Source organism: Chelonoidis abingdonii, chromosome 19 (genome assembly GCF_003597395.2).
Source record: "Chelonoidis abingdonii isolate Lonesome George chromosome 19, CheloAbing_2.0, whole genome shotgun sequence".
NCBI lineage: Eukaryota > Metazoa > Chordata > Testudines > Testudinidae > Chelonoidis > Chelonoidis abingdonii.
The window spans coordinates 40,612,570-40,637,079 of NC_133787.1; the positions used below are offsets into that span (position 1 = coordinate 40,612,570).

At 57.3% G+C, this 24,510-nt stretch overlaps 2 protein-coding genes across 4 annotated transcripts in view; one reads left to right on the forward strand and one right to left on the reverse strand.

Moving 5' to 3' along the window:
• HAS3 (hyaluronan synthase 3) overlaps positions 1-13,920 on the forward strand; it is a 24,082-nt gene extending 10,162 nt beyond the window's left edge. The window contains exons 2-4 of the mRNA XM_032771385.2: positions 7,613-8,233; positions 11,436-11,537; positions 12,402-13,920. Of these exons, the coding sequence (XP_032627276.1) occupies positions 7,613-8,233; positions 11,436-11,537; positions 12,402-13,325 (1,647 nt within the window). The 3' untranslated portion in view covers positions 13,326-13,920. The remainder of the gene's footprint in view (positions 1-7,612; positions 8,234-11,435; positions 11,538-12,401) is intronic.
• A 3,672-nt stretch (positions 13,921-17,592) lies between these two features.
• Positions 17,593-24,507, reverse strand: LOC116819551 (chromosome transmission fidelity protein 8 homolog). 3 transcript variants are annotated; one of them, XM_032771387.2, is made up of 5 exons: positions 24,354-24,507; positions 23,172-23,273; positions 21,301-21,337; positions 20,922-21,039; positions 17,593-20,720 (listed from the first exon to the last, which is right to left on the reverse strand). In XM_032771387.2, the coding sequence occupies exons 3-5, from the start codon at positions 21,321-21,323 to the stop codon at positions 20,496-20,498; spliced, it is 366 nt and encodes a 121-aa protein (XP_032627278.1). In that variant the 5' UTR covers positions 21,324-21,337; positions 23,172-23,273; positions 24,354-24,507; the 3' UTR covers positions 17,593-20,495. The 3 variants fall into 3 exon arrangements, with proteins under 3 accessions (XP_032627278.1, XP_074929795.1, XP_032627279.1); XM_075073694.1 differs by lacking the exon at positions 21,301-21,337; XM_032771388.2 differs by lacking the exon at positions 23,172-23,273 and having other exon boundaries at positions 24,354-24,438.
• Between the last annotated feature and the right edge of the window lie 3 nt (positions 24,508-24,510).

A 24,510-nucleotide genomic window follows, 5' to 3' on the forward strand; every position in this document is an offset into this window, starting at 1 on the left:
ACCTAGATACTTAAGAACTGCCTCGGGGACACTGAGGCACCAACACAGTGTTCAGAGCAAACATTAAGAACAGTCCCAGTTCGTCACACGGGCATTTAAATATCTTGCAACGCCAGTGACAAAAGTGCCATGAGAACGCCTGTTCTCACTTACAGGTGACATTAAAAACAGCAGTCAGGTGACATTGTAAATAAGAAGTGGGCAGCTTCTGCCATAAATGTAAACAAACTTGTTTCTCTTGGCGTTTGGCTGAACAAGAAGTAGGACTTGTAGGCTCTAAAGTTGTACATTGTTTTTTTTATGGAGTGCAATTATGTAACAAAACAAATCTATTTGTAAGTTGCACTTTCACACAAAGAGATTGCACTACAGTACTTGTCTGAGGGGAATTGAAAAATACTGTTTCTTTTGTTTTTCATTTTTACAGTGCAAATATTCGCAATACAAGTAATATAAAGTGAGCGCTGCACACTTTGTATTCTGTGTTGGAATAGAAATCAGTATATCTGAAAATGTAGAAAAAAATCCAAAAATATTTAATACATTTCAATTGGTTTCTATTGTTTAGCAGTGAGATTAATCACAATTAATTTTTTTAATCATGTGAGTTAATTGTGATTAATTGACAGCCCTAATATTTACCAAGTGTTTGATTCATCATTTGTCCCAGCATTGTTCCAGGCATTGAAGTTAGGCTGACTGGTCTATAATTCTCCGGGTCCTCTTTGTTCCCCCTTTTAAAGACAGGTTCTGTGTTTGCCCTTCTCCAGCCCTCTGGGACCTCTCCTGTCCTCCGTGAGTTCTCAAAAATAATTGCTAACAGCGCCAGGGTTTCTTCAGCTAGTTCCTTCAATACCTAGGATGAATTTCATCAGGCTCTGCTGATTTCAATACATCTAACTTATCTAAATAGTCTTTATCCTGTTCTTTCTATGTTAGCTTGTGTTCCTTCCCCCTTGTTATTAATATTAATTGTGTTAAGTATCTGGTCACAATTCACCTCTTTAGGGAAGACTGAAGCAAAATAGGCAATAAACACCTCAGCCTTCTTTATGTCATCCCTTATTAGCTCTCCTTGCCTTTTATGCCCCTTGCTAGGGGTAACGTTCTCCCTACATGCTTGTGCTGTTGGGGGTTTTTTTGTGCTCCTCCTTAGCTATTTGTCCATGTTTCCACTTCCTGTAGATCCCTTTTTGGTTTTCAGGTCATTCAAGAGCTCCTGATGCAGCCAGACTGGCCTCTGACTAGTCTTCCTGCCTTTCCTTTGCAGCGGGATAGTTTGTTGTTGCACCTGTAATACCGTCTCTGAGAAACTGCCAGCTCTCTGGAATTCCTTTTCCTTTTGATTTTCTTCCCATGGGACCTACCAGTTCTCTGAGTTGGTTAAAGTGCGCGTTTTTGTAATCCATTGTCCTTATTCTGCTCTCACACCTTCCTTAGACAAGTGACATCTGTCATTTCATGGTCACTTTCACCCAAATTGCCTTCAACCTTCAAATTCGCTACCACTGTCAAGTCTAAAATGACGGTCCCCCTGGTTACATCCTGCCCTTCTGAAACCAGTCGTTAACCCCAGGACATTCCAAGAACTTATTGGGCAGTTTGTGTTTTGCTGTATTACATTTCCAGCAGATGTCTGGGCAGGGCAAGTGCCCCAACTACTAGTTCTTGTGTTTGGGATATTCCTGTTAGTTCTAGAAATGCCTCACCCACCTCCTCTTACTAATTGGGTCCCTACTGACATCATCCCTATTTCTTCACCTAGAGCCTGTCACCTGCTCTGCCTCTCACCCGAACCTCAAAACAGGGTATATGTTCTTGGCATGTAATGCAGCCCCCCCTTTCCCCAGTTTGTCCTTCTGAACAAGCTGTACCCCTCCACACCAAGGTTCCAGGCAGGGGATCCCTCCACACCAACGTTCCAGGCAGGAGACTTATCCTCCCTTCCCGTGATGGCAGTGAAGTCAAAACCCCACAGAGCAGTTTGCTCCAGGTGCTGCGCTGGCAGCCAGAGCAGGGACTTTCCAGTGTGGATTTTGACTAATCCTTGGGGGACTTCAGCCAGAGGAAACCACCTGCTGTGCCAGTCCTGCTACAGACTCATGTAAAATGGGACAATCAAATGGGTCAGTTAAACTGCCCTCGCTGGGGCTTCCAGTCCGCTGCTTGGTACAAAGTGAGACCTGTCTCCGTCCACCTGCACCTCCAGCTCTTGCATTCAGGAGGCTCCAACTGCCTGGTCAGAGGAGAAGGATCCATTCCCCCTCCACTTCTGCACCATACTGGGGGCGGGAGCAGTGTGTGGAGCCTCAGTCTGCCCAAGGTTCTGGTCAAACCTAATGAAATTCCAGCAGGGAGCAGGAGAGAGGCTCCTACCCCTCCCTAGGGAAGATGCCCAGCACCCTCGGCGGAGCACACAGGCCTTTGCAGGGTTCTTTTCTGTCATAGAGGTAGGTGGCTTTTTTAGTGATTTTATTCTCCCAGCTGGCCAGGTCCCCCAAAGCCCTGCTCTGGTTTAGCAGCAGAGGTCAGAAAGTGTCATCTCCCAGCATAATCTGTCCTTAAAACCCTGGCTGGCTGGTCCTGTAGCCAGGGCCTACATCTGCTCCAGTTATAACTCTGACACGCCCTGTTGCACCAACTCCTGCCTAATGTGTTTGTCCTTGAATTCTGCTACTACGAATGCACTGGACTTTGACAGGTGCAAATCCTTGATTTCACAGGCACCCCCATGGACACCTGCACTCTCCCCCCACACCTCTGGAGAGGCCCCAAAGAGTGCTGGGGTGGTGGTAAAGCACTGGCACCAAAGGGGGCTCGTTCCCCTCTCCTACCCCAAAAGGCTGAACTGGTTCTGCTGCCAGTTCTCGACAGACTGGGCCCGCCGAGTCCAGCTCTGGAGAATTTCAGCCCCAAGGGTCAGAGTTTGGGAGGCTCATGAAAAGGCGACGCTAATCCAAGAGCTGGAAGCCGTGCAGGGCCCGGTGCTCGCTTATCTCTGTAACTTCCCTTCACACACCTGGCTCTGAGGCGGTTCACTTTGTGCCTCCAGGAGCGGAGGCTGCGTGCCAAGAACCTGGCTCCCTGCACTTCACTCGCGTGGGAAGTGAAAGCCCCTTTCTAGTCTGGGTGCTGTGCTCAGAGGATGAACAGCTCAGGCACCCCGGCTGCCTCCGCTACCCTGCTCGGGCCCAGGAACCAGGAGCGCTTGGCCCAAGCCAGCTGCGATCTGTAACCTTCGGGGCTGCTCCGGAGCAGAGCTTGCATGTGGCTACGAGACACAGAACTGCAGGCAGCTCCAGATCTCACTCCGGCGTGGAGGTAACCGTGTTCCTCCCCTCCCCAGCTCCCTCCTGCTGGCCTGGGCGCCGCCCCCTCCTCAGCCCTCACTCTGGCTCCAGACCTGAACGGCCCAGCTCCGAGGGGCCTCTGGCCGGGCGCTCAGGTACCCCCTCGGCTGGCCGGGAAACTGCAGCTTCATCCTGCAGCCGTGCGAGCCCTTCCCTGGCGCTGCAGGCGGGGAGCCTCCGGCCAGCGCCGGGCCAGGGGGGTACTGAGGCAGAGGGAATCAGTGACTTGCTGGGGCCCGGGGCAGAACCCGGCCCGGGCACAAGCCCTGCCTGGCTGACCTGGGGCTGGGACGGGACGGGACGGGACGAGCCTGTTGGGCTCCGCCGGCGGTTCCTGGTCGGAGCCGGGGCTCCCCGGGCCGCAGGTTCGGCTGGACCCTGCAGGCCCAGCGGTGCCGGGGGCGCGCGAGAGGGGCTCCCCCGTCCGGCTTCGGGGACCTCTCCCGGCCGGGCAGGCGGAGCCCCCGGGGGCGGCGGGGGTGCCGGCTCAGCCGCCTCCTTTAAAGGCGGCTCGAGGGGGTCGGCCGGGCTCAGAGCTGCGCGGGAAGCGGCGAGCCGGCGGCACGGTGAGCGGGGCGGGGATCGCCAGTTCCTGCCCCCCGCCCCGGGCTGGCGGAGCCGCCCGGGGGCTCTGGAGCTGCGGCCCGAGCTGCCGCACTGCAGGGTGAGAGGCGCCTGGGCCCCCTCCAGTCCCGCAGGCTGCTCCGGGGTCCTGCCGGCCCCAGCCCGTCTCCTCTCTCCGGTATCTGGGCCAGCCGGGGCAGCCTCTCGGCCCGGCTTTGCAGAGCTCCCCTGGGGAGGGGACTAGGGTGAGAGCCGGGGCCTGCCTCGCAGGGCGCTGCACATCCCTGAAACCCTCCTCAGGGCTCTCCCTGGTGCGCTCCCCGCCAAGAGAACCGAGCTGAGCCTGCTCGCCCCGTCAATCAGCCCTGCCCAGATCCGTGCAGCCCTGGGGGCAAAGGGCCGGGCCCTCCAGCGCTCCCTGGAGTGCACTGGGGCCATGCCAGCTAGTGCTGGGCTGATGCTCACAGGGGCCATCCAGCCTCCCTTACCTGGGTTTCAGGCCCTGGTACGCAGAGGCTGGTGGTTTGTGTCGCCCAGCTTCTGCCTCGAGCCTCCTCCTTGCCTGGCACGTGGCCCGCAGACAAGGGTGACAGGTAGGTGGAGGAACAGAGAGCCCCGACCTGGCCGCCTTGCATCCTGCATGTTCCCTGCGTCTCAAGGACACCACCAGCCAGGCTGGAGAAAGCACAAGCCAATGTGCTGCAGGGACCTGTAAAGCCATGGAGCTGGCTGCACCTAGCAGCCTCTTCCCTGGAACCAAGAGGAGAGAATGCCTGCCCAGCCAGGGCCTGTTGCCCATGGGAGAGCAAGTAGGGGCACCAAGACAGAACCTGCCTGGCTTGAGTGGGGGGAGCCGAGGGCAGATTGGGTTGTGGGCCAGTGGGAGGGACTATCTGAGAGCCTTCTCGGCTGGAACCTGCCTGCTCCACCCAGCAGGTTAGCCTATGCCTTCTGGCACCTCGCACCTGGGGCAGAAACAGGCCCCCAGCGCTAGTGGGTCCCTACCCCACGCACACAGGGATTGGCCTGACCCAGGGTGCTGGGACAGCTGTGAAGTGCTATTGGCAGGAGAGGGCTTGGAGCTGGGTGGGAGGGTCAGTGATTCCTCTCCTGTAAGCCCATGCAGGCCAGGTGCTGACTGGCCCCTTCCCAGGGGCAGAGACTCCTCTTAGGAGTGGGATTGTCAAGCAGACAGGGACTCCCTGTATTTATCCCACACACACACACACACCCCCAACACCAAGGACCTCTGTAAGGGCAGTGAGCACCTGTCTGGTCTGTCAGTGCCATGGGTACAAGTGAATGCAGATGGCATACAGTCTGTCCTGCTGTAGGGTCAGCTGGGAGTGGGACGAAGGCATCCTTCATGCCCTTCGTTGTCCTTCAGCAAAGCCCAGCTCTGCTCCGGCAGGGTCTGGCACCCAGCAGTCTGGGTGTGCAGGCTGCTGGGGAGGAGCCTGGATATCAGCTGGAAAAGCTCCAGGTACCATAGCCTGCATGGCTGTTGGCAGCTCTGCAGCAACCCCTCTGGCTCCCCACCTCATACACCCTCTGTTATCAGACAGCCTTGCTCACCTGTGTAACTAGGAATGAAAGGCTGTTGGCCAAGTCTCCAGCTCTTCCCCTTGGGGAAACATGGCTCTGTGCTTTCCCACCGGTGATTGGCTCCCTGGGGCGACACCACCGTCTGCAGCCCCCTGTCCAAGCTTTTGGGGGCTCTGGTTTCCTGTAGCTTGGGGGCCCAAAGGAGTGTCTCTGGCTGCTGAGCTTCCTCATCCCTCTGACATAGCTTGGTAGCTGGGGATGGCCAGTGCAAGTGCAAAGCCAAATGCAAGCAGGGCTGTGGCCCCAGGATATGGGGCCAAATCCCTCCATCACGCTGGCTTTGTAGTGCTCAGAAAGGGGCAGAGGAAACAAATCCTCCAGGTGAGACTGAGACCCTGCATCCTGCCCCCAACCACCACTGGGTGACAGGAGGTCTCTGTGTCCCTGATAGAGACCTGGGAACCTCCCTCTTCCAGGCCTCTGTTGTGGCCAGCAGCCTTGTGGCTGAGGAGGCTGTAGCTGGTCTCACGAGCCAGTGCGCTACTGCTGAGTGTAAGGAGGCTGTGCCTGAAGGACAGAGAGCAGAGTGGGGCTCTCTGGCTCCACCTGCTCCCTTGGCTGGGCCCATCCCGGAGGAACAGAACGTAATCTGGCTGGCTGGGGAAGGCAACTCTTCCCCGTTGTAGGGGGCACGGATGGAGCAGGGGAGCTGCATTAGATCAGGAAAGGGACTGATAGCCCAGCCCCTCCTCACTAGGGATGGTGCGGGACAGACCTCTTCCTCTTTGCTGCAGGTCTGAGGAGTGTCTGACTTTGGGTGAGCAGTTGCTGCAATCGCTTGTACAAATGGCTGCCTATGCACTTTTGCACACTTGCACAGTCCCCGTGTCATGCACCATCAAGCAGTCACATGCTCAGCTCTCTGAAGTGTTTGGCCCTGAGGGTCCAGAACCTGAAGCCTGTGTTCAAATTGTGTGTGTGTGGGGGGGGGGGGCGGGTTCTGGCTGCTGGGTGACAGGATTTTACACCCTGCAGAGAGGAGCTGTTCCAAGGGCCTGCTTTTGAATGGCCAGCAACAGCGCACAATAAGCGGGTATCTGGCTGGGGTAACAGACACAACTCTGTGCATGAGGCCAATATGTGGCGGGGGAGGCGGGGAAATAAACCTTTCCTCCTGCATTTGAAACGCTGTGGGCCAGCTTGGTTCCTGTATACAGAGCCAGTATCCAGTCAGAGCCTGACTTTGTGACAAGTCTTTGGCCACTTCTGGGAAAAGGATGCTTGGATTTCTAGCACTAGTTTTGAGGAGACCTGAGACTGGCTGGGATTCACATACAGAAACTCTAGGGAGACTAGCCAACGTCTCTCTCCCCTTGACAGGTCACCTGCAGCATGGGTTGTGATGCAGGAGAAACAGCCGCAGATGCAGTAGCACCTGGTGTTTGGTTGTGTGAGTGGCTGGCTGTGAACTGCTCCTGGGTGGCTCAGAGCTGAAGGTCTCTGGGAAGGTGACTCCCACATAACCCACTAGGCAATCTCACGGGGGTGGGATCCCTGCAGAGGTGGTTAGCCAGCACTTCTGGCAGCTGCTAGAACTGACCCCAGCCCCTTCACTACTGGGAAAGTGAGTGCGTGTCCTGAGTGTTTGAACAGTGCAGCCCTGGGTGTGGCGACAGCCCTGTGCATGGTGCTTTCCAGAGTGCAGACAGAGGCTGCCGCAAAGGGCTTGCCAGCTAAGCAAGGTATTGAGCAATGGCAGGCCCTTCTCTGCAACCTGGAGGGCAGTGGGGGTCTGACTCAGCAATCCCCATTGGCCTGAAGGGGCGTACAAAGTCTCCAATGCACTTCAGGCTGGCCCAGGGCTCTGGACTGTTGCTTCATCCTAGCTGGAGCTGGCCGGGAATGGGACCTCCTCTCCTTCTGTAGCACCCTTCCCTGGTCCTGCCTTCAGTACCCAAGTGACCCCTGCCATTTGGCATGCTGCCAGAACGAAGGCCTCCTGCTCCACCAGCTGGGTGACTGGAGGAAGGGTTGCTTGGGGCCCCCGTGGGCAGCACCATTGCTTCTGTGGCATTGCTGTCCTGACCTCAGCCTGCCCTGTGGGCTTTGTGTTGCACCCCTAACATAGCCTCTGGTCCCTTCTCTTTGGACAGATGCCAGCGAGTTTTACCACGGCCCTTCGTGTTTTTGGTACCAGCCTCTTCGCCTTGGTGGTGCTGGGAGGTATCCTTGCAGCCTACATCACTGGCTACCAGTTCATCCACACCGAGAAGCACTACCTCTCCTTCGGCCTGTATGGTGCCATCCTGGGCCTGCACCTCTTCACCCAGAGCCTCTTTGCCTTCCTGGAGCACCGGCACATGCGGCTTGAGGGGCGGCCCTTGAAGTTGCAGCGCTCCGTGGCACTCTGCATCGCTGCCTACCAGGAGGATCCCGACTACCTGAAGAAATGCCTGCACTCAGTGAAGCGCATCTCCTTCCCTGACCTCCAGGTGGTGATGGTGGTGGATGGCAATGGCCAGGATGACAGCTACATGCTGGAGATCTTCAATGAGATCCTGGGCTCCGAGAAAACAGGCTGCTACGTCTGGAAGAGCAACTTCCATGAGAGGGGCGAGGGGGAGACAGACAGCAGCCTCCAGGAGAGCATGGGGCACATCCAGCAGCTGGTGCGGAACAGCACCTACTCCTGCATCTTGCAGAAGTGGGGCGGGAAGCGCGAGGTGATGTATACAGCCTTCCGAGCACTCGGGGACTCCGTGGACTACATCCAGGTGGGTGGCCAGCTCCTGGGGCGGCTGGAGGGTGGAACGGCACGGGAGAACGGTGACACTCCCACCTTGGAGGGCATGGCGCCAGGAGCAGTGACCATGCTGTGCTGGCCGGGCTTTCTACGCAGCTCTCACGCTAACCAGTGGGGAGCTGTTTCATATCTCTTGGAAGGAGGGGCAGGTGAGAGGGGCTGGGGTGGGGGAATCTGCTGCCTCGGGACAGGGGCAGCACAGCCTTTGCAGTACCTTGCCTGGGTGAGAGGGAACGCAAGGCTAGGACGAGATCTGTCCCAGCCGATGCATCGGGGATTGGCTGGCTCAGGGAGACTGGAGAGCTGGAGCAAGGAAGGGTTAGTGGCGAAGGCTGAGAGTTGGGACGCTGCACTCCCAGCTGACTCATTGCAGGGCACGGGCATGGCTCCGTACCTACCTTCTCTGGATCCAGCCCAGGCCCAGCCTTCTTGTGGGATTCATTCGTGCTCAAAGTGTTTGAGATCCTCTACCGGGCAGTGCAAGAGCAGCGAGGCTGGGCTGGCTGAGACCCTCTGTGGCTGTGTATGCAGCAGTGCATCAGCCAGGCTGCTCAGGGCATGGGGGGGGATGCAGCAGTAGCAGTCATTGTTCTCAATCCTGTCCCTTTCCTTTGTGCAGCCCCTGCCAGCTCTCAGTCCTGTCCTGCCTACTGCCCGTTCTACCTCTGCTTGGCGCTGTCTGCAGGGAGCCTGGGGCTCTGCTCCATAGGGCTCCTTCAGCTTACAGTTATTGCCCGCTGGGGGTCGTGTGTTCCTGAGCGGGACTCTCTCCAGCTCTGTTCTGTACAAAACCTCCAGGGATCCCCCCGCCCAGCGAGAACTCAATTACTCAGGGTAGTTAAAGTGAGCCATTGGAGGGGTAACCCTGGCTCAAAAGGCTTAGTCCAATAGACACATGCCCAGGAGTTTGGATGCTCTGGGGTTGCAGATCTGGTCTGGAGCTCTCCCAAGAACAGGATTTGAATTTTCCCACCCCTTCTGCTTCCTATTGGAGTCCCAGAAGCAGCCATGAGGTGTGAGCCTGTGAAACCTGCCTCTGCGCGATATACAAGCTCCTTAGGCCAGGGTTAGGGAGAAGCTAAGGGAAGGAAAGGAGGTGAGATGCCCCCACCATTTCCCAGGTAACAACTTCTCCCTTCCTCCAACCCCCCGAGGGAATAGCATTCAACCGGGGGCTAGGGCTAATCCATTAAACTGACAGCCAGCTTCAGAGTGCATCCCCAGGCCTCAGCAGAGTCCAGCTCAGGAAAGTGAGGGCACATCCTGGGTCTGTCTTCACAGGGGCAGGAGACGCTTGGAGCCCTGCATGCAGAAAGGCAGAAATTGGTTCTTTGGGGACGGAGGGTGCTGGAGCTCTCTCTGCAAACCCTTGGGCTAGCCAAGCACAGGGGAGTGCAGCCCTCTCTTCTCACTGGGTTGAGAAAGTCCAGAGCAACTGGCGCACAGAGGATCTTGCTTGGCCAGCCTGCCCTGAGTGGGCAGTGGCCAGATAGGCAGATTGGGTCCCTCCCACTCCTGCTTTGCAACATCCTCTCCAGGAATGGGACTTGGGGAGTGCAGGGCCATCGTCCCCAGGGAGGGCTGTGGCTCCTGGGATCGCTGCTCCTCTTTCCTGGCAGTGAGGCACTTGCAAAGGGCCAGGTGCATTGGAGAGCCAGTGTTCATGCACCAGTTCTGTAGTGCCATGGATGTGCAGGCCATCTACAATGGTGGAGACAGCAGGATGGGCAGGGCTGGAGGGGGGGCAGGACTGTAACCTGGGTGGCACAGGGGAGTGGACCTCAGGATGGCTTCCTGCCTGCCACGGAATCCTAGGTGGAAAAGCCCATCTAGCCTAGACCCTCCCTCCAGGTCTTTGTGCAGCCCAGTGTTCAGTGGCTGGGACAGCAGGCCCTTCCCGTGGGAGATGATTCCACAGCCCCCATTAGGAGGCATTCCCTGATCTCCATATGAGTGAATCCCCCTGGCTGGCATGTGCCCAGGCTCGCCAGACACCCAGCTAGGTGAGACCGGACCAATCCCTCTCCTGGCTCTTCTCTGACCTCCCTTCAGTTTCTCACTCTCTTTCTGGCATTGAATTGCCCAGCACTGAGCGTGGGATCCCTGCTCTGACCCCCCTGTGCTGTACAGAGAGGGCCTGACTCTGCTGCAACCCCCTCTGTGGGGGGGGGCGTCCCTTGCAGGTCAGACGCTGCTGCAGCTGAGGAGAGGTACTGCTGAGGATTCGGGAGGGTGCAGGTGGCTCTCCCCAAGGTGTTGGGCATGAGAAAATGACGTCGGTACATTGAGGAAGCCCTGCACAGGTGTTTGGAGGTCTTGGCAGGCTCCAAGATGCTCGTTGTTCTGGGACCCATATGTTAGTCGGAATGGCTGGAGGGTGCTTTGCCCCGAGAGGAGAAAGGCCGTCTTGGTACTCCCCTTGCCAGGCCAGCAGCTTTGCCAAGTGCATGGCATTCCTGTGCACTGCCACAAGCAGGAACTGCTATTCCCCAGCAGGCACCGAGCAGTTCCCTGCTCGGCGATGCATGCCCCAGCAATGGCCACTTGCTCTGTGGGCCCTGTGAGACACTAACCCTGCAGCAAATGCCTTTGCCTGGACCGTGCCAGGTCTCCCTACTGCTCCTCTGGCACTGCCACTTCAGCTCCTGGAAGCAGAACTACCTCATGACATCTTCCCCCCACAACTCCTTAGTGAGACCCTTCACCTCTGCCCCGTAGTGCACCCCTGCCCCCTAACGGCAAACTCCTCTTCCCTGCCAACTTCCTAGCACAGAGACATGTCTCTTTTCCCTCCAGCCCCCCTCAGTGGCTGGCACAGCCCTGCCTGGGGCTCAGAATTAGGGCCCCTGTGCTCTGCATGGTTCTGTGAGCCCAGAGCAAGAAGGAAAAGTGATTTGGGCAGTACCATGCTGCTCTCCTGCTTGTGTCCATCTGCGGCTGTGTACACCCCATGCAGCCTCTCAGAACGGACTCCTGGAGCTGCCCTGTAGGCCCCAACATGTCTGTGGCAGGATGGGCCTCTCCCCTGGGCTTGCTCTGCGGTGCTTTGTCTAGTTCTAAGCGACTCGGGCTTTGGTGGATGCAGGGTTGGAGGCTGGGCTCCTGTGGCATGTGTGGAAGGGGGCAGGAGGCTTAGGCCGAGCAGACCGTGACATTCTCTCTCTGCTCGGTAGGTGTGTGACTCGGACACGGTCCTGGATCCAGCCTGCACGGTGGAGATGCTGCGCATTTTAGAGGAGGATCCACGGGTGGGCGCAGTTGGTGGAGATGTTCAGGTTCGAACCCAAGGGTTGTAGCCAATGGCACATGAGTCGAATGAGACTGCCCTGAAATTCCAGAGCCAGCCGAGCCCAGGGAATGCAGGGCCACCCGAGGGGTAGGGTGGGGGGATCGCTTGGCTCCTCTGGGCTTCGGTCCCAGGTTCAAAGTGAGCCTGGCTGTGCTGCTGCTGAGTGGGTGTGGAACAAGTCCCTGTGCTAGTGCTGGGAGGGAGGGGTTAGTGCCATATCCAGGCCTGGGGATGCCAAGGCAAGAGGCTTTCTAAAATCCTAGGGTAGAGGGAACATCCTGGACCAGCCCAGGAAGGAAGGCTTTCACTGCGGCTCAGAGCCAGCCTGCATGCTGTGCTAAGCCTGGTGCCACATGCTTTGGCAGTGATCGTGAAGCACACCTGGGGCAGCAGCTCTGCATGGCAGTGCAGGCTCTGTCGTCACACTGTAGGCGCAACCAGTGGGGAGGGGAGGGACAATGTCCCTCGGCCCTCATCATACTGCTGCCTGCTGTGGGGCTCCTCCCTCACTGGTGGGAGGCTGGCAGGCGCCTAGTGAAAGTCAGGGAACCGGCTCCCTGAATTTCTCCTTAGAACGGCCACAGTGCCTGTCTGTGCACTGGTCTCTGCCCTGCAGGCCTGGCTGCGTGCACAGGAAAAGCTGGCTACTGCTGTCGCTCTGAAGGCAAGGGCCTCTCAGCCGCCCTCTCGCAGCAGGGCTCCCCTGCAATGGCAAGCCCTGTGGTGAGGGTGCTGCTGGATGGGAGCAGTTGGGCCGCAGTGCGATGCTGCTCTCCTTACCTCGGCTGGGGAGGGAGGCCCTGCAGGGCTAGGTACTAATGGTGTCTCCTTATGTGTGTTGCCTTCCCAGATCCTCAACAAGTACGACTCGTGGATCTCCTTCCTGAGCAGCGTGCGGTACTGGATGGCCTTCAACGTGGAGCGGGCCTGCCAGTCCTACTTTGGCTGTGTCCAGTGCATCAGTGGCCCCCTGGGCATGTACCGTAACACCCTTCTGCAGCAGTTCCTGGAGGACTGGTACAATCAGAAGTTCCTTGGCAGCAAGTGCAGCTTTGGGGACGACAGACACCTCACCAACCGTGTCTTGAGCCTTGGGTATAGGACTAAGTACACCGCCCGTTCCAAGTGCCTGACCGAGACTCCCACCAAATACCTCCGCTGGCTCAACCAGCAGACTCGCTGGAGCAAGTCCTACTTCAGGGAGTGGCTCTACAACGCCTTGTGGTTCCACAAGCACCACCTGTGGATGACCTACGAGTCTGTGGTGACTGGCTTCTTCCCCTTCTTCCTCATTGCCACGGTCATCCAGCTGTTCTACCGTGGCCGCATCTGGAATATCCTTCTCTTCCTCCTGACTGTGCAGCTGGTGGGGATCATCAAGGCCACCTACGCCTGCTTCCTCCGGGGCAATGCGGAGATGATCTTTATGTCCCTCTACTCCCTGCTCTACATGTCCAGCCTCCTGCCAGCCAAAATGTTCGCCATCGCCACCATCAACAAGTCAGGTTGGGGCACCTCCGGCCGCAAAACCATTGTGGTCAACTTCATTGGCCTCATCCCAGTTTCTGTGTGGGTTGCTGTCCTGCTGGGAGGCCTGGCCTACACGGCGTATTGCCAGGACCTCTTCAGTGAGACGGACCTGGCCTTCCTCATCTCTGGCGCTATCTTATACGGCTGCTACTGGATGGGCCTCCTCATGCTCTACATGGCCATCATTGCCCGGCGCTGTGGGAAGCGGCAGGAGCAGAGTAGCCTGGCTTTTGCCGAGGTGTGACAGGTGGGGGGGCTCTGGATGTAGTGGGGAAAGTGCAATGGGAAAGGATTAGTGCTACCGCCATGCACTGTTTGGGGGCAGCTGCGGGTCAGGGTGGGGAGGAGACGGGGTTTTATTTGTGGGCTTTTAAATTGCTGTCCAAGGAGCGAGTTCCTGGGCTAGTGAGTCTGAATGCCGCCCGAGGAGAGGCTGCTTGTTGCCCAGCAGAGAACGCTCCAGGTAGCCTGGGCCACGCACATCTGCCCGCAGGTGCGGTGACGATGGCTCCTGTGAAGATTCCTGTCTGCCACCCACCAGGGCCCAAAATCCTGCTGTGGGAGCTGCACTGAGCTCCATTGGTGTGGGAGATGCCCTGGGCCGGAGGCAGGACAGTAGGCATTGCCTGCAGACGCCAACCTGAGCAATAATGCTCCACGGGAGGCCTGAGCCCCAGGAGCCAGTGAGGGTGCTCTGCGCCCCCTGCCCTCCAGTAGGGATGGGAGTGCTCATGGAAATGAATTCATACGTCAAAAGAATCCAAGTTTGCAAACTCTTTGTCCTGCCCTGTAGAGCAGGAGCTGTCTGGCTACACTGGCCGCATGGTAGGTGACACAGTAAGTTGGCCGCAATGTGTGCCCCTGGAGCCTGAGGACTTGATTCCTGCCTGGGGCCTGCGAAAGAGGCTGAGAGGGGCACTGCTTAGTCAGAGCCAGGGCCTGCTCCGAGCTGAGTTTGGCCAGGCCCCATGCCTCTTTGGTGCTGGTCCATAAACTCTGGCAGTGGGGACTGGCCTACAGGAGTCAGGGCTCACGAGGTCCGAGGCAGATATGGTGACGGCTCCCCTCCTCCCGGGAAGAAGTGCCCCAAGGTCTCTGCAGGCAGAGCTGTGCTTGGCAGGCCGTGAGCTTCCTCTCTGTTGTGCTTTAGCGTCCAGACACTGGATTCCCTGTCAGTCTTGCATTCTCCCCAGCAGGAAAATTGTCCATAAATATTCAGTTTATTTAAATAGGCAGAAATCTCCCCCGCTCCGCACACAGGACTGGCTGCCTGTGGATTTAATGCTGTGAACTAGGGAGGGTTCCCTGTGGCTTTGTGCTGGGGCGGGGTGGGCTCCTAATGCTATGGTGCTTTGCTAAGGACACTGCAGTCCTTTCCCTGATGCGGTGAAGGGATGTCTCCAACTCGACAACATGAGAGTTTCCAAGGCAGGGGGAAGGATCCTCCTCTGTGAGGGCCCAGATGGCAGCAGTTGGGCTGCCTGAACTGGACCATTCTTTGCTGTTCTGAAGTGGCTTCCTCAGTCAGGTACCACGTCCTTTTCCTTGAGCCACTTGAAAACTCGAATGCTCCTGGCCTCCCGCAAGGATCTGCTGCATGTCTGTGTGGCCCAGCTGCCTCCAGGGCTTTTCCATGGCTCCTTCTGATCCAAAGCCCTGGGCATGAGGGCAGCGTATGCCCACGGTGCTGATGGTGGTATGAGCTGCTGCTCCTCTGTCCCCTCTGCCCGCTTTGCCACAGACCCCCAGGCAGCTTTTCCATCTCATACCACACAGTGGGGCTGCGCCCTGGGGTCACTGTAAGGGGGCAGTGGTGCACGCTCTGCCCAGCCCATGGCCTGGCTTGTCTGCTCCTCAAAGGCTGTGTTCAGTACGGCTCCAGCTTTAGTCTTTGCTGTGCTCAGAGGAACATCCCCACAACTGCCAGACCAGCAGCAAGAGCAATAACCCAACCCAGCCTGCTGCTGGGGCCATGGTACCGCATACAGCTCGAGTGCCCTACGGTGCCAAAGCCCATGGCAGGGTCACCTGGAGCCTCTCTCGGGATGGCTGCCTCTGACCCCCGTTCAGCATTACCCAGTGCTTACAAGCGACCCATGGGCCAGACTGTGCCAGCAGCTGAGGGGGGAAGGCAGAAAGGTGAGTGGCTGCATTAAGGTTACATGGTTCTGAGCTTTCCTCCTCCCTTGCCTGTCCCCATGGCCCACTGCACAAGGGGGAAGAACCTTTGCAATGGAGGGAGGCCAAGGCTGGGTGTCAGGGCTGGCGATAGGAACGGAGAGGGGGCAGCATCAAGATGAAGTTAGAAAGTGCTTATTACTTAGCCTCCCAGTACTTCCCCTCCTTCCTGCTTCTCAGGTCAGGGCTCCTGGTTGTGTTGGGTCCAAATGTCCTGTCCACACCACACAGGAGTGCCAGATTCCCTCTCATCACGGTGAGGGAACACTGTCTTTATGGCTGCTCAGTGCAGTCCTGCCCTGCCTTAACTGCGCACAAGCAGGCAGCATGGCCTGTGCCCTGGGAGGCAGGACGCTGGGAGGCAGGACCCTGGGTACTATTCCTGGCTCTGCCACTGATGCAGGCAAACTCGGGCAAGTCTCTTCCCCGGCTGTGAAAGGGGGGGCATGTGGGTCCCTTGGCAGATGGGTGCTCTCCCAGGGCAGTTATGTGCTGTCTAGTCCAGGGGTTAGCACCCTTTGGTATCTTCGCTGTGGGCCCCACTGCTAAGCTAGACTCCACCAATGGCCTCAGTCAGAATCCCTGCCCCACACTAGTGTCTGCCATGTCCTCTCTGGTGCCAGCCCTGGCTGGAGCTCTAGTATCCCTGTGTGAGGATAACATGCCAGACAAAGCAGCAAAGCACGGCTCTGTGTAAGGGCATCTGTGCCCAGTACAGCGAGGGGGCTCGGAGCAGTGTGGAGAGAGGCAAAGGGATGGTAAGGGATGCATGGAGTGAGCCTAGCCAGAGCGGGAATACTGCAAGTAAAGCGCTCGCCCCTGTTCTGCTGGCTGAGGCGCCTCATGCAGGAACCGAGCGATGCCAGGGGTGGCTGAGGCAGGACAGCAGCACTTCAACCTTTTGGAACAGCCACCCAGCCTGTGCAGAAGGGGTTTGGGAGGCCCCTTCTGCTGAAGAAACACCACAAAAGCCCTTTAAGCCCCCTCCAGCTGCCACTCCCTGGCACCTGATGGGTGTTGGGAGGGTCTGAGGCTTGCCCCATGGGAGAGCAGCAACTAATTCTGGCTCCTTTGCCAAAGAATGGAAGGGCAGTGAGAGGCCAATCAGCGGGAGCCTGCCCAAGAATGGCTGCCAGCAGCTTCTTTGCCTGCCCTCTGCTGTGCCTGAGGAGTGCTCAAGGGGCTTGTGAACCCTTCCAGGGCCTGCAAGCGTGGTTGTAGCCAAAAACCGTATTTCACGCTGTGTCCCCATGAGCTGGGTGCTGCCCCACTCCTCTAGCACAGCACCTCTGCCATGAGTTAAGGGGACACCAGCCTCTGCTGAGTAATGCAAGGTGCTGTGCTGGGCACTAAGCTGGGGGCCAACTGCCCTTGCAGGGGCCCCAGCCCCATGGAATATTTTTGCATGTTGGCTTAAGTCCCTGTGCTGCTCTTGGGCCAGGTTTAGTAGGCTGGGGGTTCCCCTACTCTGCAGGGCAGCGGTTCCAGTACCCACCACCCTCACATACAAGAGGGACAGGAGTCTGAACTGAGAGCTGTGGGCCCACCCCATGTTACGGGTTGGTGTGCCAGAGCAGAGTGGTCACTCCAGCTGCGGGCAGCGCATCCAGCCTGCAAGTTGCTGCAGCAGGAGCTTTTTGGCTGTATGGCTCCTTGTGCCTGGGCCTGTTAACAAGAGCACCTAACAGGGCACCAGCAGGGACTAACCTGCCATGGCACCAGGCTGCTCCTGGCCAGGCAAATGCTGAGGGCTGGGATTCCAGCACCTGGGCCAGGCAGCTTGTTTGAATCAGAGCACAGGCGTGGGCAGTTCCTTCAGGAAAGGGGATGCTCCTAGTGCTGTAATCAGCAGAACACTGCTTGCTTTGCACCCTGCACTGAGCTAATCCTGGCTACTTTGCTCTTGGAGTGGGTCCATTCAGCTCTGCTCCCAGACTTCTGTGCTCTCTTGTCAGGGAGGGCCCCTGGGGGATGTACTCTGTGGGCTTCTGGAACAGGTGCCTCCCTGCAGCTCCCCCCTCCCCTCCCCTCCCCCAGTGCTAGGGGGCGGGAGCCTGGCCTCCAATGGCATACGTGGAGGCCTGAGCAGGGACCTGCCTTTGGATCTAGACCACAGGTATGTGCTCCCTCCTGGGCCTGGGAGAGCAGCTTCCACCCCTGTCCAGTCCAACAGTGTCCCCACGTTCCTTGTGTCTGGTCTGGCTGCACCACAGCGGTCTCCCCAGGCCCTCTTTTCAGGGAAGAAACCTTACACCAGGTGACTTACTCCATTTAATACAAGGTTTTTAGGAGACTTTTGTAGCGCTTTGATATTTACACTTATTGCTACCATGGTTTGTAAATCTATTTATTTTTTACCTGCATTTTTTCATTTTTTTAAAAGGTCTGTTTTTATATCACAATGGATTTGTCATAATAAAGAGATTTGCACACAAGAAGGCTGGGGAAGTATCTTGGGGGGGCAGCTGCCTTCTTGGCCCTAGAACTGAGTCCCCACCCATGGCCAGAGCAGCTCTGCCAGGAGCCTGGCTTGGTAACGGAGTGCCTCCCCCAGGGCCATGTTCATGAGCAGCAGGGCCACCTCAGTCTACGCTCCTGCCACCCAGGCAGGGCCACTTCCGCCCCAGCCTTGCCCTGCAGGGGCCCAAGGGGGGCAGAATTCCCAAGTGTTTACTCCAGTAGCTGAATAGCAGCTGCTCCATGCTGCAGTAATGAGGGTTCAGTGTTCAGCATGGCCCTGTCCCTCCTGGCTGAGGCAGGGTCGCTGTTCCTGTGGCGCTGAGATGACACAGGAGACAGTGCAGGCCCACTGACCCTCCTGTCACTTTTATTCAAGGGGCAGGAAGAAGGAACACAAAACCAGAACAAAAGGTCAGTTGGCTCCTAGCTGAGCAGGAAAGGTGATGCCACCTGCTGTCTCCAGCAGCAGCTGCGTGGTCGGGGTTACACCCAGGGGCCTGCTTCAGAACAGCTCCCGTGGCTCACTGTTCCAGTTCCGAGCACTACTGCCAGACAGATGAGGCCTCCTGGATTCCCTGCTGTGCAGGCAAGGTGGTAGTGCTGGAGTCACTGGGCCTGAGAGCTGCATTCCCTGAGGAGTGCGTCACCCAAACACAGGGCTCCACCACATCTAGGAGAACGAGGGGCTGCTGGAGTCCAGAACCTAGCATGGCTCTAGGAAAAGCTGAGACTGTGCTAGGTCTTGGTTCATTGGCAAGGCAGGTGGCAGGCATATGGCTGCACTCTTGCTCTTCTCTCCAGGGTAGGGGGTCAGGAGAGAATCAGCACCACCGCAGCCTGGCTGTGTTGTTAATGGGAGATGACAATGTCCCATTAGGAAAGAGGATAGCTGGGTTCACAGCCATGGGGCCAGCAGGCGTGGGGAAGGGAGTTGGCCTGGAGGAGGGAGTTGGGTTTGGCCCCAGGGGGCCAGCTGCTTTGGAGAAGGGGACTGGGTTCATGCTCTGGGGCTCACCCACCCTGGGGAAGGGAGTCCGGTTCACACTCTGGGGACCAGCTGCCCCAGGGAAGGGAGATTGACCCAGGGGACCGGTAGGTCTAGTGTCCAGCATGGCAGGCCCCTGTGTGATGGGAGCAGTGTTCATGCCCAGGGAGCCAGTTGTTCTTGGAACTGGAGCTGGGCTCACACCTGGGAGGCCACCAGCCCTTGTGCTGGGAGCCAGGTTCATGCACAAGGGTGAGCCAATCCCTGCAATGGTAGCTGGGGTTGCACTTGAGGGTCCTCCTTCCCTGGGAAAGGGGAACGGATTCATAGATAGAGTGTCAGCTGGTCTAGTGGTGAAGAGGCCAGTCCCCCTCGGCATGGGAGCTGGGCCCGGGCCCAGGTCCAGGGCTCCAGTCCCCCTCGGCATGGGAGCCGGGCTTGGGCCTAGGAGGCCACCTGCCCTCACGATGGGGGCTGGGCTTGGGCCCAGGGCTCCAGTTCCCACTAAGATGGGAGCTGGATTTGGACCCAGAAGACCACCTGGCTTGGGGATTAGAGCTGGGCCTGGGCCCAGGGCTCCAGTGCCCCTTGGGATGGGAGCTGGACTAGGGCCCAGGAGGCCACCTGCCCTAGGAACAGGACCTGGTCTGGAGCCCAGGGCGCCGGTCGCCGTCGGGACGGGACCTGGTCTGGAGCCCAGGGCGCCGGTCGCCGTCGGGACGGGACCTGGTCTGGGGCCCAGGGCGCCGGTCGCCGTCGGGACGGGACCTGGTCTGGGGCCCAGGGTGCCGGTCGCTGTCGGGACGGGACCTGGTCTGGGGCCCAGGGCTCCAGTGCCCCTTGAGATGGGAGCCGGACTAGTGCCTAGGAGGCCACCTGCTTTAGAGATGGGAGCTGGGCTGGGGCCCAGGAGGCCACCTGCCCTAGGAACGGGACCTGGTCTGGGGCCCAGGGCTCCGGTCGCTGTCGGGACGGGACCTGGTCTGAGGCCCAGGGCTCCAGTGCCCCTTGAGATGGGAGCTGGGCTGGGGCCCAGGAGGCCACCTGCCCTAGGAACGGGACCTGGTCTGGGGCCCAGGGCTCCAGTGCCCCTTGAGATGGGAGCCGGACTAGTGCCTAGGAGGCCACCTGCTTTAGGGATGGGAGCGGGGCTCGGGCCCAGGAGCCCACCTGCTCTTGGAAGAGTAGCTGGGTTCTGGCCCACAGCACCCATGCCCCTGGGGGTGGAAGTTGGACTAGTGCCAAGGAGGCCACCTGTCCTTGGGGTGTGAACTGGGCTTGGGCCCAGGAGCGCACCTGCCCTTGGTAGGGGAACTGGGCTTTGGCCCACGGCTCCAGTTCCCAGCAAGGTGGGAGCTGGGCTAGCACCCAGGAGGCCACCTGCCCTTGGGAAGATAGCTGGATTTGGGCCCAGGGCTCCAGTGCCCCTTGGGATGGGAGTCGGGCTAATGCCCAAGAGGCCACCTGTCCTGGGGAAGGGAGCTTGACTTGTGTCTTGAGCTCGGGTCCCCCTTGTGCTAGGAGCACAGTTCTGGCCCAAGCACATGGCCCCACCTGGCATGGGAGCTGGAGTTGTACCCAAGAGGCCACCAGGACTTGGCAGGAGATCCTGGTTCATGTTTTGGAGTTCAACCCCTCTCGGGATGGTAGCTGGGCTTGTGCCCAGGAGTCCGGATGCTCTAGGGAAGGGAGCTGAGTTTGCCCCCATGGGACCAGCCCCCTGCCCTCGGGACAGAAGCTGGGCTCGTGTCCAGGGGGCAGGTCGCTCTCTGGTATGGGGCCGAAGCTCTTTCATACTTTCTTGGGCACGTTGGTGATGATGGGCTTGGGGCGGGTTTTGAAGAGGAGCTTGGTCTTGATCAGAGCAGTCACCAGGTAGTGGGCAGCTGCCCCTGTGGGGCTGCGGTCACAGCCGTGCTCACTGGCACCACGTTTGGTGAGGACGGCGAAGGGCTTCTCCAGGTGCACTACCTTCCCATAAAGAATGTGATGGCCCACGATGAACACAGGGACCCCCTTGGGAAAGAAGAGATAACAGGCACAGGGTCAGAGCCCTGCAGGGACCAGGCTCCCTTCCTTTCACTACAGCCTCCTTACCCCTTCCACAAGAAGATGGACCTCAGAACCAGGTGCAGCCTTCATGGGAGCTGACTTGGCAGAGGACTCGCTACAGCTGCTCTTCCAAGCCTGTAAGGAAGGTAAGGAAAGCTCCCTCACCTCTCTGGTATAATGCAGGTCTCCCAAGAGGTTTCCAGCCAGTCCGGTGCTGTAGCGAGCCTCAATCTCTCCCTGCAACTCCATCAGCACCCACTCTGCCAGGCCATCAGCCCCATCACTGAAAGCAAAGGGCTAGGGGTTACAACGTCCTAAGGGTCGAAGGGCCAGGAGGGGGATGTCCAGACAGATGCTCCATTACAAAAAAATGTGGCAAGCCAGGTCCACCAGCTTTCTGGTTTCTGTGCAATACCCAGGTTTAGATGCTGCCCTAGGGCCTTGCTGAAGCATGTTCAGACCCCAGTGGGACACAAGCTAGCTCAGAAACTGATAACTCATCACTTCCTAACACTAACACAGGAAGAAGTCGTGCCAAACTCACCTGGAAATCACAATCTGCACCATGCTCCGCTTCTCCTCTGCAAAGCGAAGGAGACACAGATTGATCAGCAAATGGGGCTGAGGGACCAGGCACCTGGGCCGAACCTCCTGGGCCATTAGTGTCTCACTAGGTGAGAAGTGACCACCCAGCTGTACCTGGGGAGGGGAGGAGTCCACTCCCGCCTCACTGCCAAGGCTCAGTGTTTGAACCACTTATGGCACAACCCCCAAGAGGCCCTTTGACGCACAGGCTCCCTCTGTGCCCTAAGCAGCCCTTCTGACGGGAGCTCCCCATTGATTCACAAGGGGGAGTGGTGGGTTAAGCAGATTATTTTGTATTTTACTGCCACCTACTGGCAAACTCAGATAATGTTCCTTTACAGCTACAATGGATGATGACTTATGCACAATAGAAGTGGCTCAATGTTGTGCTCCCCAAAACAGCCAGAGGGAGTCTCCCAGAAGCAGGGAGAATCACCAAGCACATGGCGTAATGACCTGACTGCAACGTTAGCAAGTGGCTGGCACATACCTGACCTGAGGTCACACTCCAAACCACAATACATTTGTTTGATTGTAACAAACAACTGAAGAGGCTGGACTACCAGATGGGATGTTCCAAGATCGTTTTCACTGGAAACAACCGATGGGCTTTGAATACAGGGAGACGAGTGACTAACATGTGGCTCCAGCAGGCCTCCCTTTTACACAGCACCACGCTGTCTCAAAACCCGTTTGCTTGGATGGTCGATGTTATGTCAGCAAAGTGCTTAGAAGAGGCATTCTCCAAATACCTTATGGATAGGCAAGATTGTGTAGTTTCCTTGGCTGTAAATAGTTTGACTCCTGTCTTTTACTTCATTATCGTTAGCATGGTGGGCCCTGGATCCCAACACCCCAGAAACTGAGCTCAACCAGCCCAGACCGTGAACATTCTCCTGTAAAGCTAGAATTAAACATTCTTATTGTCTGTAATTCAGGTAGCCTGAAGTATGTGATGTGAACTCCGCCAGACTATTCAGCAATGAAAGCTGGGTCCATGGGAGTTTGCAGGGGAAATTAATTTGCACTAATATCTCAGACTTCCAAGTATTAAACTCTACAGAGGCTAATTCATCATTTCTTGGAGATTTATTTATTGGGATAAACTCACAATAAAACACACTGTTGCAAATGAAAACTGGAAAAGCTCTTTTTGCTCCCACTGAGTCCATCTCCCAAGGACCATGGCACGAGTACTCCATGCAGGACATTCTCTAGTGCTTTGTCTGATCTAATTTAAAGTTCCTCAGATGACAAGGTTTCTGTCCGTTCCTTGAGAGTCTTCCATGGCCACATACATCTCACTGTCCCTAGCTTTTTCCTTACAGTCAGCTTAAATTCCCCCTTGCTTAATTTCATCCTATTCCTCCTACGTACATCCACCTGCGTGTAGGAAAGTAATTTCTATCCCTCCTTGGTGTTTACACTGTTTAGATACATGAAGATTCATGTCTGTCACATAGCCAAGTTAGTTCTTATATTCTTCCCACACAAATTAATTGCTCCAGCCACTTTTTTCTTATCTGAATTCCCTCCAATTTGTTAATATCTTTTTGACAATTTGGTGCTCAAAATTGAATGGAATATTCCAGGTGTGCTTGCATCAGAGTTGTGTAGAAAGGAGCTATTTTAAAATGATTATTAAAAAATTAAACAGATCTATCTTATAGCACTTTCCATCCTGAATCATTCCAGCCTGCATTACAAATTTTAATTACATACACAGTGGAATCACAACACCAGCCACTGCAACACAGCCACCTCTTTGGTGGAACAAGTAGATGTTTGACTTGATTAGTAGAAATCTTTACTTTCTAAAATGTAACTTACTTTAGCAGACTATCCTTATTCCCCGGAAAGAGAGTTCCGTTACTAATAATTCTCCTTTCCTCTGCCTCTTGTTGGCATTCGCTACAGCCAAACTTGAAACTCCTGCATAGAAACACTCCCTGTTTGCAACTGCACATGAAATATCAGACTCCCAAGCCCTCTCATGACCCGCCTCCTATTTAATCCTCCAGTACAGTCATTCTAATCAGGAGTCAACCGTCGTGCAATGAAATTAAGGGTGTGGGGAAATGATACTTCCTGTGGGGACAGTACAAAAAATGGATGTGCCCCATAAAACTCAGTCAATAGCGTGACTGGGTCCAAGTAGTGGGCGAGGTTCTCTACAGGCTGCTGTCCTGAGGCATACACAGGCTCAGTGTGACACAGGATAAGGGAGGGCTTTAGACCTCAGCCTGGGAATGGTGGCCACAGGCTGCACAGTTCTCTTCATGCCACATCCTAGTGAGGTTCTACCCAGCTGTACCCTCATGCCTCTGCTCTCTTTCCTGCAGCCTCACTCAGCCCCCTGCTCCTGCACCAGCTTCCCTAGCCCTTCCCTCACAACCCTCCCTGATCCTTCAACATAGGCCCTTCACTAGCCCCTCCCCCATCATCTTCCCAGAGCCTCTCCCTCCCCTTTCTCCCCCAGAGCCCCTTCACTAGCCCTTCCCCCACCACCTTCCCAGAGCCCCTCCTCCAGCCCTTCCCTCCTCATCCTTCACCAGAGCCCCTCCCCCATCACCTTCCCAGAGCCCCTTCATTAGCCCCTCCCCCCACCTTCCCCAGAGACCCTTCCCTCACCACTTCCCAGAACCCCTCCCTCCCCATCCTTCCCCAGAACCCCTTCACTAGCCCCTCCCCCACCACCTTCCCAGAGCCTCTCCCTCCCCTTTCTCCCCCAGAGCCCCTTCACTAGCCCCTCCCCCCACCTTCCCAGAGACCCTTCCCTCACCACTTCCCAGAACCCCTCCCTCCCCAGAACCCCTTCACTAGCCCCCCCACACCACCTTCCCAGAGCCCCTCCTCCAGCCCTTCCCTCCTCATCCTTCACCAGAGCCCCTCCCCCACCACCTCCCCAGAGACTCTCCCTCCCCACCCTTCCCCAAGCCCCTCCACTAGCCCCTCCCCCCACACCAACATCCCTGCACCACGGCCCCTCCCCCCGCCGCGCCCCACCATCACCTCTCGCCCCAGGGTCTCTCGTCCCGACCTGCAGGAGGGGCCGCCGACGCAGCGGGGCCTGGCGAGGGAGCAGGGGGCTGCCTGGTCTCCCGGCAACAACCGAACCTCCCGCCGCTGCGCACTTCCGCTCGGCCGGACCCTTCCCCTCGCTTCCGGT

What these genes read in the sequence shown, in the direction of transcription:
- LOC116819551 (XM_075073694.1), bottom strand. Translation starts at nt 20,499, where the DNA reads ATGAAAGAGCTTCGGCCCCATACCAGAGAGCGACCTGCCCCCTGGACA.